We start from the raw sequence: 13,624 nt of genomic DNA on the forward strand, positions 1-13,624 counted from the left end.
TAACGGTTTTCACTAAAGGACATAGCGATATTTCAAGATATTTTTTTTCTTCTCGTCTCATTTTAAACCCTAAAATATTGGCCGAATCACATTTTGATCTCTAATTTTTAAAATATTATAAAACAAGTTTTTGATTTATGAAGTTGTAATAAATTAGTCATTTGCCCATTTGATTGCTAAAATATAGACAAAAAAATGGGTGGATTATGCGTGGTTTAGTGAGAATTAACCTGGTTTAGTCATTTGTTAACGTGGCTTTGTTCTTATTAGGATGTCATGTCACAATGAATGAACTTGACTGCTTGACGCCGATAGGCATGTATCCCATGTATAACGATTTTCACTAAAGGACATAGAGATATTTCAAGATATATATTTTTTTCTCGTCTTATTTTAAACCCTAAAGTATTGGTTGAATCACATTTTGATCTCTAATTTTTAAAATGTCACAAAACGAGTTTCTGATTTATGAAGTTGTAATAAAGTAGTCATTCGCGCATTCGATAGACGAAAAAAATGTGTGGACTATGCGTGGTTTAGTGAGAGTTAATTTAATACTTCTATATGTTAGGGCACAACTTCTAATAATGAAGTAATGTCCTTTTCATTCATATTTCAACGAGCAAATGGATGAGATAGTTAATTTGAGACAATTTTTTTTTTTTTAAAATAAATGACTTATTTTGAGATGTTTTAAAAGTCAAATCTAAAATGGAATTTGGTTTACTATTTAGGAAGTAAGAATGAGTTTAAGACTTTCCTTTAGTATAAGAATATACAACATCATTTTAGTGTGTAAAGATTAAAAGTGGAGAAAACACTTTTCAATGTAATGTCATTGTTGGTATTAAAATCCGTATATACTATATTTAGGGTCAAAATTGATACAATTGTAATGAATGCTATTTAGCATTCGTACATTTGATTATTATTGATTAATATATTAACTTTTTCATTTAATCATTAAGATATTGTCATATACAAATTATTTCAAAACACAAAGTTTATGTTTAAAAGTTTCAAAACGTATAATCATGACAAAAAATGGATATAGTATTTAAAATAACTTTATATATTAAAATGGAAAATACACTAACATATATTTTCACATTTTTTAACGCTGAATATAACATTCACATAGTCATTTTCGTTGCCAACGGTGTGTTACAAAAATATGTCCTAACTTGAAATGTGGGTTTTCAAATGTCAGCCCTATGTGTTACAATTGCATAATAAAAAGTAATAATTATACTACAGGGAAAAATTTCATAGCTTGAGTTGAAATTTAATAAAAATTTTAAAATATTATAAATATAGTAAAATGACAATGTAATTATCATAATAATATCATATTTTGTACTATATAATGATATAGTCATTATTTTAATGACATAAAAATGATATACAATTTTGTTATTCTTATAATATTTTAAAATTTTTACTAAATTTAAACTTTAATATCAAAATCTTGCTACAAGTGTAAATCGCCCTAATAAAAAAGATGAATTCCCCTCTAATAGAATTAGTTGAAAAAATAAGTTAAAATTTTTTAAATGGTAATCTTATCTTATTGTACTTTATTTTAAACCGTGAAATATTCAATTATTTTTGTTAGGGTTGCTCAAAACAAACGCGAAACCGACTGCTAACTGATAAAAAAAAACTGATCAAAAGCGAAACCAATTACCGGACGTCAGTTAACCGACCGACCACCACACATGGGCGGTTAGTTGTCGGTTCTGATGGCTAAGGCCGCTGCCAGTTAAACTGAACCGGCCGACCACTATTTTGTTATTCTTGTAATATTTTAAAATTTTTACTAAAGTTAAACTTTAAAATCAAAATCTTGCTACAAGTGTAAATCGCCCTAATAAAAAAGATTAATTCCCCTATAATAGAATTAGTTGAAAAAAGAAGTTAAAATTTTCTAAATGGTAATCTTATCTTATTGTACTTTATTTTAAACCGTGAAATATTCTATTATTTTTGTTAGGGTTGTTCAAAACAAACATGAAACCGACTGCTAATCGATCGAAAGCGAAACCAAGTACCAGACGTCGGTTAACCGACCGACCACCACACATGGGCGGTCGGTTGTCGGTTTTGATGGCTAAGGCCGTTGCCAGTTAAACTGAACCGACTGACCACTATTACACAAACAGAGTTTTGTACAGGTGAAAGTTCAAACCTTCAATCTAGATGGTAGAAGACCATCAACTAACCACTGAACCACATTGTCCTCGTTGGTATCATTGTGGTCTCAATAATATTTATTAATATTTTATGCTTTTCAGACTTTGACAACTAACAACTGAAATTGCAAGAGTCACATATAAAGGAAGTGTGTCATTCTTTGGCCTCACACTTAATATTTTGTATGCCTTATTTTTGGATGAGTTTCAACAAAAAAATTTTTCTCTTAATTTTGACTATATTAATAGTTGAAATTGATAAAAAAATATAGTTTTAAATTTTTAATAAATTTTGATTTTGGTGGGAACTGATCGCTGAAAATCAGCTATGATTCGAGCAGTTAACCGACTAAAATCTTTCCTCTTCGATTCTCTTTCGATTTTAGTTTTTTAGAAAACTGATGTGGTCGGTGACTCGGTTTGATGCCGTTGGTTTTAAACTGACGAACAGACATAATTTTTGTATATTTTTTATTTTTTATTTTGATTTTGACAATATCAAAAGTTAGAAACAATGATCTCTGTTAGCTACCCTTGAAAAATTTATAAGACTTTGTCTTTTTTTTTTTAACAGTTAGGTAATTAGGTTGTCTTAAAACGTTTTTTTTTTTTTTTTTTTTTTTTTTTTTTTTTTTTTTTTTTGTGATTAGCAATTAGGTTGTCTTAGATTAATATGGAAAAGAGCATGTACTCTCCAACTATGGATCAACCAATCCGAGTGGAAGATGCTGATCGTGCCACGTCAGAGACAGGCCAGCACGAGCACCGTCCATCAACCGAAAGCAATTTGGTGGGGACCTCCTTCACACGCATATGCCACGCCTTTATCTTTGACACGTTGCATCCCAAAACTAGAAGTAAGGAGCCCGCACGTGCCAGCCAGTCTATTAGGCCGAACAGCATTTACTCGCACGTGTGTATCACTATATATATAATGCACAAATTTATGTTAATTGAACAAAAGCAAAAAAAGCTTTCATTTCTTCGACGGAATATTTTGAATTTCAAGGTATGGTTTTTCATTTTTATTTTTCAACAATTCCATGTTTTCCTTGATTAAAATTTATGAATATCGAAGTTATTTCAGTTTGTTTTAATTTAATTTCATTTTACTTTTTTTTTGTGTGTTAGAAGTGAGTTCACTATTCGTTTCTCGCTCCATAAAACGTGTTTGGTTGGAGAGAAAATTAAAAGAAAATGGTGTTTATAATCGTTATTGTTCTCATTAATACTGTTGTCCTCTCTGAAAATATGAAGAAATCATCTCAAGAGAGTCGACTAGTTCTTGTAGTAATGGAAAAGTGAATTTTCTTTCATGAGATTTATCAATAATGAAGTTTTTGCATTTTCATTTCCAGCTGAAGAATAATCAGTCTAAACGAAGCAAGATTTTCTTATTTGATTATTTCCCCAATATTCGGAATTTAGGATTTAGGGGACTTCCTTAGTTCTTACCAATCAAATTTTGTATCGCAAGCCAGTGCATAAATGCTTGTTAGTATTATAAAAGGAAGAATTGTTTTTATTAATTTTTTTTTTGAATTTGTAATTTAAATTTATGGATTTCATTGCCAACCAAATTTTACAATTTCCATTTTGTGTATTGCTTTCTGTTTGAAGCTCAAGTAGTATTGATCAGCTTAAATGTATTTTAGCATTGTAATGGGAAGTAAGTATTTTGTTTTTCTTTTCCCCTAATACTTTGAGTTTAGGAGTTTGCAACCATTTTTGCAAGAATCATTAGTTGTCTGCCGTCATGCCGTACTTAGTCCGCGAGAATCTATTCATTGGCAACATCGGGGACGCTGCAGAAGTTCTCCAAAATGGTAGCAGTGAGATCACACATATTCTGTCTATGCTTAGTTCAGCATCGATCTCAATTTTCTCTGAATGGCGTAGCGGTCTCATAATCCCGGCGAAGGAAATTAAGAAGGTTTATGTTGGTGCTGCTTCTGAGGATGATTCAGTTGATTTGTCAAGTAGTGCTTTGTCACCCGGGAAGCTTTTGTACTCGTTGGAATATGCAGGGAAGGAATTTAAGCTGGTGAGGATGGCGGTGCCGATGAGAGATATGGAGAGTGAGAATTTGTTGGATCATTTGGACGTGTGCTTGAACTTCATTGATAAAAGTAGAAAAGAAGGTTCAGTTTTGGTGCACTGTTTTGCCGGTGTGTCAAGAAGGTACAACTTTGTTCTGAGGCAGTATACGTTTTTCTGCCTTGATGCTTGTGAAATTACCAAGCCCTGACTTCTTTATTTTGAAGTATATGGCTTTTTTAGATATTCTTTTCTATATAATTGTGATTATCAACCGCTTCTTTGCCTGTCCTTGTTGCAGCGCAGCTATCATCACAGCATATCTGATGAGAACCGAGCATCTCTCTCAAGAAGGTGCGAACCAATGTTGTTTGTTTGAAGCATTGTGAATTTACACGTTGGTGTATGTCTGTGAAATTTGTTTTTACCCATTCTGTTGTATTTTTGGACACTCGGGGTAGCACTGTTGTTTATATAGTTCAAGCTTTGTAGATTTCTTTGTCAAATGTATTATTTTATATTTTGTCTTTCCTTTGCTTTTTTCCTTATGCATCATTACTGCAGATGCACTAGAATCCCTGCGGCAAAGCTGTGAGTTTGTTTGCCCAAATGATGGTTTTTTGGATCAGGTGACGCAAGGCCGTCCAATGCCAAATTATTTTATAAGATGGCATTACACCTGCCGATCATCTCCTAATATTAAGCCAATTCTGATTTTTCCTCTCTTATGTGGTTGCAGCTAAAAATGTTTGAGGAAATGGGATTCAAGGTCAATCGTGCTAGCACCATATATAAGCGATTTCGCCTAAAAGTGTTGGGTAATTTGTCTCTTGTGTAACTTATTCTCCTTTTAGATTCAATTGATATGTAGAGTTTAGATCTAATACTTTTCGGTTTATAACTTCTTTAGTATAGGTGCTAGTAGTACTTGTTATAAGATATTGTATGATAGAAAACAAAGATAACGTAACTTTATTCTGGCAATTTGCAGTAATATCGTGTACTTATTTATACATCCCTTTACATAAGATGGTAAATATTTCATGATACAGTTGCGTAAATTTTAACATAAAGGTTTTTAGAAGAACAATTACTGAACTGGTCCTGTATTACTGGACTAAGGTTTCAGTTGTCTATCCACTCCAAACATTTGAGTGTAACAATTAGTTTCGCTTAGTAGTAGCTAACATGTTTGGTGAAAGGTATCTAGTATCCAGTGAAAAGGAGTATAGTATCCAGTGAAAAGGAGTATCTTGCTTTCCTTTTTGCTCTCCACTCTGGTAATAGTGCATGTGAATTAGATTATGGTTACATAAAATTCGGATGAGCATAGGAAGTACGAAACATTTGATAGCTACATTGAAGCCTAAGAACCCCTGTAATAAATAAGTACTGGTGCAATTAGACTTTTATGTTGGTGATGTTTGCTATCACTTTTTCCTCACATCCATCTTGCATTTCAAATTTGTTTAAAATGTATAGCAAGAACTTTATAAACTTCATTGCATGTAACTTGTGCCAAGGTGAGTTAGTCAGCAAATTAAAAAAAAAAAAAAAAGCTGAGGGTTATTGATGTCCCTAGGACAGAATATTCATATAAACCTGTTTTACTTAGAAATTATGAAAACTTTCATGTTTGGAGAATTCTTCTAGTAGCCCAATTTATAATGGTGTAAACCATGGTAGCTTCTAGTGTTTTATATATTCATCTATTTTTGTTTCATCTAATTCATTTAGCATGGTTCGTTGGGAAAAACAAACTTGAGTTCTATTTCGCAGCTGTAACTTAGAACTATGCTTTTGCCATAATTGTAGGTGAATCCTACAATCGTGGAGAGAGAATAGACAGTTCTAAACTTGGTGCGGATCCTGGATTGCCTGCGGAGGTTTCTTCTGAAGCAGAAGCTCCTTCAGATGCAGGAAATATTTGCAGAACTGCATACCGCTGCAAGAAATGCCGGAGAGTAGTTGCATTGCAGGAGAATGTTTTGGATCATATTCCAGGTGAGGGTGAGACATCCTTTGATTGGCACAAGCGAAAAGGTGGAAACCCAGTCAACAAGTCTGGGGAGTCTGAGTGCTCTTCCGTTTTTGTTGAGCCTCTGCAGTGGATGACACCAGGTAAGCTAATATGCCAATTTGTAATTCTTACCCTTAGTACTTTATTCTTAGGTTTGTGCAAATGTTGAGGCAAAGTTAAACGAGTCTGCCTTTTAGTATGTCATGCCACAGAAAAGCTTAGAAGCATACATATGTTCCTTACCAATCATTGAATTTATTATCTTTTGACATTATCCTTTCCATCCCTCTGTTTATATCGACATGGAAACATCCCAAAAGAGCACAAGAAAAACGTCCTCTCTGTCATATATCGTTATTTATGGGGAAGGAGGTATAGGAACTAGTAGTGACCTCTCATCTTATATTTAAATTTTCTTATATGCTATAAAATACATTGGTAATCAGAACCAGTTACTCTATGAGAGGATTAGCCTCTGTTTGTTTCATATGTTTGAACCAAAAAGTTTTAGTTTAGATCTCTTTTTGTTACAACGTTTTCTCTTTCAAAAATTTAGACAATTTGAATTTCAGTTCAAGCATATGACCCAAATGGGCAATTAGTAAAAGCATATGGAATCTGGTATAGTTACGTACTCGATATATAAAAGTTTTTTTTTTGGTTGGTTCTGGCTGCTCTTGTCTACAATCCAATGTATTCTACAAAGAATCCTGACTCTGCTATGTTTGTGTAAAAACTTTATTCAGCTGTCATTCATCGGTGGTAGATGCATGTGCGGCATATAATCTAATATCTGATATTAGATCCTAATTATCAAAGCTAATCTTGTTAGATGTTCACGCCCTAAAGTTTGTGGTTGGTCAGTGACATAAAACGCGTTTGAACTTTGAAGTGGTCTGATCTTTGGTGGTTGTTATGTCATTTCAGTTGAAGAAGGTGCATTGGAAGGCAAATTGTCATGTGCTCATTGTGACGCTCGGTTGGGCTACTTTAATTGGTCAGGCATCCAATGCAGCTGTGGTAGTTGGATCACCCCCGCCTTTCAAATCCACAAAAGCCGAGTAGACATAAGCGCTGTCTAAGATATGTCCAAGTCCAAAACTTTCTGCTCATTCCCCCCTACCATGGTAGGGTTCTATACCTTTACATGATCATACTCATGATAGCATTCCACAAGGTATGCGAGTTTCAAGTCAACCCGCTCACTCTCGTAAGAGAGGGCGTGGAAGGTATTGAATCCTTTTGTTTTCAATGAATTTGAGGTTCCGGCGGTGAAGGTTGAAGCCAAAATAAGTGTACCCTAATGTGGGATTTACGGTTCTTGAGCTTTACTAGTTTTTACTTAAATGATTTGATTATTGTATGTCATGGAAATTTCCTACATGAAGGTATCATATTCTTTTTCCCGCTTTTGTGGTAGATATTACAAGACATTACAATGCATAAAATACCAGACAGAGACTGGTTAGTTTCTGTTTTTAGTTAATTCCGAGATTGTTATGAATATAACTTTGTTCCTTCAGTCTTTGGACCCCACCATCATAAATGGTTTAGAGAAGAAAAAAGAAAAACACCCCTAATGGCTGGCTTATTTCTGCCTTTACAATCCTTATTTTCTCCAAGCTCGCATATTTTCGCCTTAAATAAGCTTCGTGGCACCTCTAATAGAGTAATTACCTGTCTATGGTGATGTTTAATCATGCATAGAATGCCTACTCTGCCTTGTGCACTTCTGCCAATGCAAAGCATAAATTTTGCATCCATGAATCCGCAAAGGCTAATACGAAATCGCCCATATGAAAACAAAGATTGTTCAAAGAAAGCATTAAATCAGGAACTATACATCTCTGATTCTCCTCAGAAGAGGATTGATTCCTTCCCCATGTTTCCAATATGGTTATAAACATATTATACAAGCTCCAAAAAACTCTTTGAAGGCATTGAGCTACAAGGAAAATAAAGAAGAGAAGGAAAAAGTCCCTAAGAATGATGCCGCGAGTGCTTCTGTATCTGCAGAAAGCATATCGGCTCAATCACCCTAGCAAGCAAAATTGTCTGACCATTAGAATTGGATTAATGATTGGAATTCAGCTTCTGAATTTCAGTCCCATAATCAAAGAAAAATCTCTACAGAATCAGTGGGATTGCGCCTCAAGAAGAATGTTTGTGGCAACATTCACATCGTTTCGAGCCTGCACCAGTGCCTGCCTAGCGTTGTTCCTGTCAAAACCCATTGAAACTAGAGTAGCAATGGAATCTTCTGATGGCTCCATAGCAGACGACGGCATAGAAGAAGGGTAATTTCTCTGAGAGCAAAGATGTGCAGGAAATCAGTTATTAATTACGCAAATTAATATCACAATTATATACTCTTGTTATCTCCCAGCAAATGTTCAGATTGGTGAAGTAAAACTTTTAAAGTAAAACTTGAAAACTATTGTGTAATCCCGATCCTAATATCAGTATCACTACCCCCCTGCCATTAAGTAACCTTTCAATACTTCACATCATGTTGCATGTGCGATCAGAGTGACTTGTGTGGAGAGTAAATCAAAACTAATGACTAGAAAGAAACTGATAACTTGCCTCCACTGGGCGACCTGCAAATGATGGTAAATTTCCCCTACTCGGTGCTGCAGGAGGACCCCCAACGGATGGCCAAGAAAGTCGAGAAAACAACGAAGTTATGAACTCTGGAAACTGCAAGGAAAAAAAAAAAAAAAAAAAAAAGGCGCACATGAATGTGGTTAAGAGCACGTTTGGTTAATGAATTAGAACCATGAGATTAGAACTTTTTTCAATTTACGTGTGTTTTTTTTAGAGAAAATACTGTAGCGAATCATGAACCATGATTCGAATCAGAGAACGAATCCTCCAACCAAACGGGCTCTAAGTTACTCTGGCGATTCTAACCTACCTAAAAAAATTACAATGCACGCAAAATCCTGCAATTCAAGAGCAGTTAAGTAACTAAGCTTAACAAATATATTGTTAAATCTATAGTTTATTACTATATAGTTGGAGGGGACATGACTGGACCATGTCAAGTACACATATGTGGACAAATATGCTAGCACACATACACGTTACATATGCAGGAATGAACATATACATACGACACAAGCACGCAGAAAGACGTACACTGTTTAATAGAGTATAAAGTTCATAACTAGACTAAGTGACAATCCGCAATCTGATTCTTAGTTGCAACAAAATCATTGATGTAGAAAAGCGGCGAGGTCTTTTTTTTTTTTTTTTAAATAGAAAAAAAAGCAAGAATTGGTGAGAAAAATTAAGACGCACTCCTGCCGAAGATTATGAAAGCCACAACAGTTTGTGGCGTGTAAACTTGTGAAATGGATGGATTCATAAAACCTCTGACCTAGCAACCTCACTTTAATGAATGGAAGAGTTTTTAAATAAAACGTGCTTTCCTTTTTCCCCAAAATTGACTAATATGTCCGACTATTCAACTACAAAAGCTTAAACTTCAGTGGTACATCTACGGAAAGTATGAAGCCTGATGCTACAAGTTATGCACATTATAAATTTACAAATGGTGAAAAGAAAAAGACGTATAATGGTTTCTTTTTTCCGGTCATCAGAGTGGAAAGTACCTTGGCCTTGCGAATGCGCAAGATATTCAGGCGATATATAAAACCAGCAAGGATACCACACACCCCTGGTAGTATAGATCTCTTCCAGGATGATAAGAGAAGCTGCAAACGATAAACCAAAGTTAGGTGAGGATGTCTAGAGAAAGAAATAACAGCTACCATACGACAAAAAAAAGTAAAATGCTTGCATAAGGTTCAATGAACGTAAATACTAGTTATAGTTTAGTCTTTACCTGAAGACCGGCCAAGTATATGAAAGATTTATCGGAAAAGCGCACACCAAATACACGAAAACGTGTTGAAACTGGGATGTCAAAGAAAAAGGGCACAAATGATGCGAATATAAGTCCATAAGGCCCAGAAGCAACCAGGTTCTTAGCAAGGTCTGCAAAAGGAAACTTAAAAAATGTAAAAAAATTGACTTTTCACCAAAATTATAATCGAAGCATGTGTGGCCTTGTTCTAACAAAGATCTATGAAAAATGAAACACACAAAAGACTCTAGATGAAATAGCCTCCCAAAAAAAAAAGGACATCTCTAATACTCGAAAACTACAAGCACAGTCAATTCATCAAGCACCCTAGTGACACGTCCATTATCAGATAGCTATTACGAGTTGATTATGTTTAAACTTTATATGTCCCTTAAATAAATGAGTTCATATATTGCAAAAAACCACAATCAAGAGCAATAGTAAGCTGTAATCAAATTTAGAGTCAATTTCTTCAACCATCTGGGAGGACAATTAAAACTAGCTTAGGTTGTCAAACAAACGCATCTTTCAAAACTAAAGATTTTGTTCTTTTTCCATTTTCGGATTCGCTGAGGAAAGAGAAATTAATTTTGTACTAAATTTTTCCTCATTGATGATACTACTTTAGGTGTTTTAGGTTTTTAGGACTCCTTGTCCTCTGTCTGTTGTACTCTTTTGGTTTTTTTTTTTTTTTTTTTTTTTTTTTTTAAAAAAAAAAAAAAAATTTTTAAATTTTTTTTTTTTTTTTTTTTGGAGGCAAGCAAATTTCTATGCAATATTAATCAAAGAACTACTGTTCTTTTCAATAAATTTCTGTTTCTTATTATAGAAAAAAAAAAAAAAAAAAAAAAAGATTGTAAATTTATTGTTTTTTTTTTCTTTGAAATGATGTAAATTGTTAAGAAACAGATAAATTAATTTAGAAACTAATTTAGAAACAAGATAAGGAACATATAAATTAGTCAAAGAGATTCTAAATTAATTTTAGAAACTGAGAAATTTGCTTTTCTATGTGAACCCAATATAGGCCTTAATTTTGCAGAGTGTAGGCAACCTAATAATTAGATATTGTTGACTCTTATTTACATTAGAGTCTGCTGGTCCAGCTCTACTAATTTTTTCTCAAATTAGTGCCAGTTACACTATTGCTGCTCGAGCAGCTATGACTCAAATGCGCTACTATGCTTTAGGGATAACCTTCACTTGCTACCTAACCATGAAACAAATAAGAACTGGAAATACGTTTCGAAAACATGTGACATCTTATAACCCAACACCCATGGATTGTTGGTTGGAATGGTTAATCCTTTGGTTTGCTCTCACAAGGTCTGGGGTTCGAACCACCTCATGGGTACCTACATGACAAAAGTCATAGTTTCCTTCCTTCCAAAGGTTGTAGGGTTTGGCAGAAGGCTCCAATTTCAAAATCTTGTAACTCATGTCTGGGTCAAAAGGAAGACCCAAGCTGTAACAATGACTTGTTACAAGGTTACTAGAGCATTGGCTTTCATCAACAACTGATCCCCTTGTCACAATTATTAAAACAATAAAGCCTCTAATTTACAGGTTATTTTTGTTTCAAGAGTTCCCACAGAGAAAACCACACAACGCGCAAAACCAACTGTGATTGGTGCAGCTACTTGATGAGCAAACAATAGCAAGCCCAGCTGTATCTGCACAAAAACTGTTAAAGCTGCCATGTCAGCTTTTAACACATTTGATGACTAAATTTGATACTCCAGCATGACACCCACTCCAATCAGTTCTCCAACATAAACGCTGATGAGAGCACGATTAGGGCTAGATCCGCTTTAAGTTCCGGTAGGACCAGTCACAAGAGCTCGGGCTAAACGGTCAATGAGGCACTTAATAGATTAATCCAAGAGTCCAGAAAAGAGAAGCATGCATGGTTACTACTAATGGTGAGCCAAGTCATCAAAGCAATTTCTGAATAAGGATTAGCATGAAGAGGCCGTGTTACTGTCCACGCGCACGTTACTGTTCACCAAGTTTTAAGGATCAAGATCAATAAATTGATAGTTATCTTTTATCACTATTTTTTATAGTTATCCATTTTAATAGTTATCTTTAGTTTATTTTTAGATTCAGAGTTTGTTTAGAAGTTAAATAAGGAGTGTTTATCCAAAACGATAAAATTCTTTTGTTTACAATAAATTTCTTTCTTTTAGGATAGAGTTTGACCACCAAAATTTGAGTTTGACCAAAATTCGAATTTATGTAAATTCAGCCTATTAATAGGCGTGCTTCATATCATTAATAACAGAAGAGTATTTTTTTCAGTAAAAAGTTTGAGCATTCTCTTTGGTTCTTTAAGAACTTCTTGAACTTATCGGATTCTCTGTGGCGTTCGTTCTTGACTTATCAATCAATTCTTCCATCGATGATTGTGGCGTCCTCAATATACCAAGGTTCTTACTTCCATATAAGCAAGGGGTCGAGGTTTCCACTCAAGCCTGGTTTTAGATCGATCTTGGAGACTTTCTTGATTCGGGTTTTGTCAGTTTTCTTGGCGGGGTTCATATAAGTTGGTATTAGAGCATAGGCTCTAGTCTCAGGTTTGCCTATCCATTGATTAATTTCGTCCAAAAAAAAAAGGTTAAAAAAAATCGTTACAACCGCATTTGTCGGGCCTAAATTCGTGCGTTGTCTTGAGTATCTGAAGTTTTAAGTTTTTTGGGGCTATCTTGAGAGCAAGAATCGTTGAAAATAGAGATTCTTGATAAGTTCTTGGTGAATTGTTTCGGGGATTTTGACAAGATGGACTTTATGGATGGTTAGTCTTGCCTTTGGGAATGTCCAATGCCCCTAGTACCTTTATGAGAATAATAACTCATGTCTTACGTCCCTTCATAGGTAAATTTCTTATTGTGTACTTCGATGATATATTGATTTATAGCAGGACTAGGGATGAACATTTGGACCACCTCCGTCAGGTTTTCTTAACTCTTCGTGTTGCTAAGTTGTTCATAAACCTTAAGAAGTGTTCTTTCATGCAAAATCAAGTTTTGTTCTTAGAGTTTATTGTGTCTGATAAAGATGTTTTTGCTAATCCTGATGAGGTTAGAGCTATTAGAGAGTGGCTAGAACCTAAGACTTTGATGCCCGTAGTTTTCATGGTTTGTTTGATTAGTTTGCAAAGAACCTATAGACAATTAAATTGAGCAAAAAAAAAAAAAAAAACGAGGGTTCAGTGATTTACATTCTTGAGTGAAACACGTGAGGGAGTTTTGTGAGGTTCCATTGTTTCCTTTTCTTTTTCTAACTTTGTCTCTTGCAACCAATATGTACAACCTGAAGGAGAAGAACACTTCTGAGGAAACATTGGGGGAGTTTGATCCTAAACTGTTCATGGAGGCTATGATGGGGGAGATGAGGAGATTGATGAGGGAGGAGTTGGACCCAATTCATGAATGAATAGATCGGATGGAAAATGCACATGTAGAGCTGCCACAAAACGCTCCTAATGTGTGAAGGAGGGAAAGA

At 34.6% G+C, this 13,624-nt stretch overlaps 2 protein-coding genes across 2 annotated transcripts in view; one reads left to right on the top strand and one right to left on the bottom strand.

The window, feature by feature from the left end:
• Positions 1–3,164: 3,164 nt before the first annotated feature.
• LOC21397824 (dual specificity protein phosphatase 12) lies at positions 3,165–7,766 on the top strand. The gene is made up of 7 exons (XM_024176354.1): positions 3,165–3,201; positions 3,937–4,373; positions 4,531–4,583; positions 4,794–4,858; positions 4,969–5,047; positions 6,045–6,350; positions 7,177–7,766. Exons 2-7 carry the CDS (start codon positions 3,949–3,951, stop codon positions 7,329–7,331), a joined length of 1,083 nt encoding a protein of 360 aa, XP_024032122.1. The 5' UTR covers positions 3,165–3,201; positions 3,937–3,948; the 3' UTR covers positions 7,332–7,766.
• A 292-nt stretch (positions 7,767–8,058) lies between these two features.
• LOC21397826 (rhomboid-like protein 20) overlaps positions 8,059–13,624 on the bottom strand; it is an 11,552-nt gene continuing 5,986 nt past the window's right edge. The window contains exons 5-8 of the mRNA XM_024176355.1: positions 10,100–10,251; positions 9,867–9,968; positions 8,836–8,949; positions 8,059–8,555 (exon numbers count right to left, since the gene is read on the bottom strand). Coding sequence (XP_024032123.1) covers positions 8,385–8,555; positions 8,836–8,949; positions 9,867–9,968; positions 10,100–10,251 — 539 coding nt within the window. The 3' untranslated portion in view covers positions 8,059–8,384. The remainder of the gene's footprint in view (positions 8,556–8,835; positions 8,950–9,866; positions 9,969–10,099; positions 10,252–13,624) is intronic.

This window comes from Morus notabilis, unplaced genomic scaffold (assembly GCF_000414095.1).
Source record: "Morus notabilis unplaced genomic scaffold, ASM41409v2 Scaffold224, whole genome shotgun sequence".
NCBI classification, from domain to species: Eukaryota; Viridiplantae; Streptophyta; class Magnoliopsida; order Rosales; family Moraceae; genus Morus; species Morus notabilis.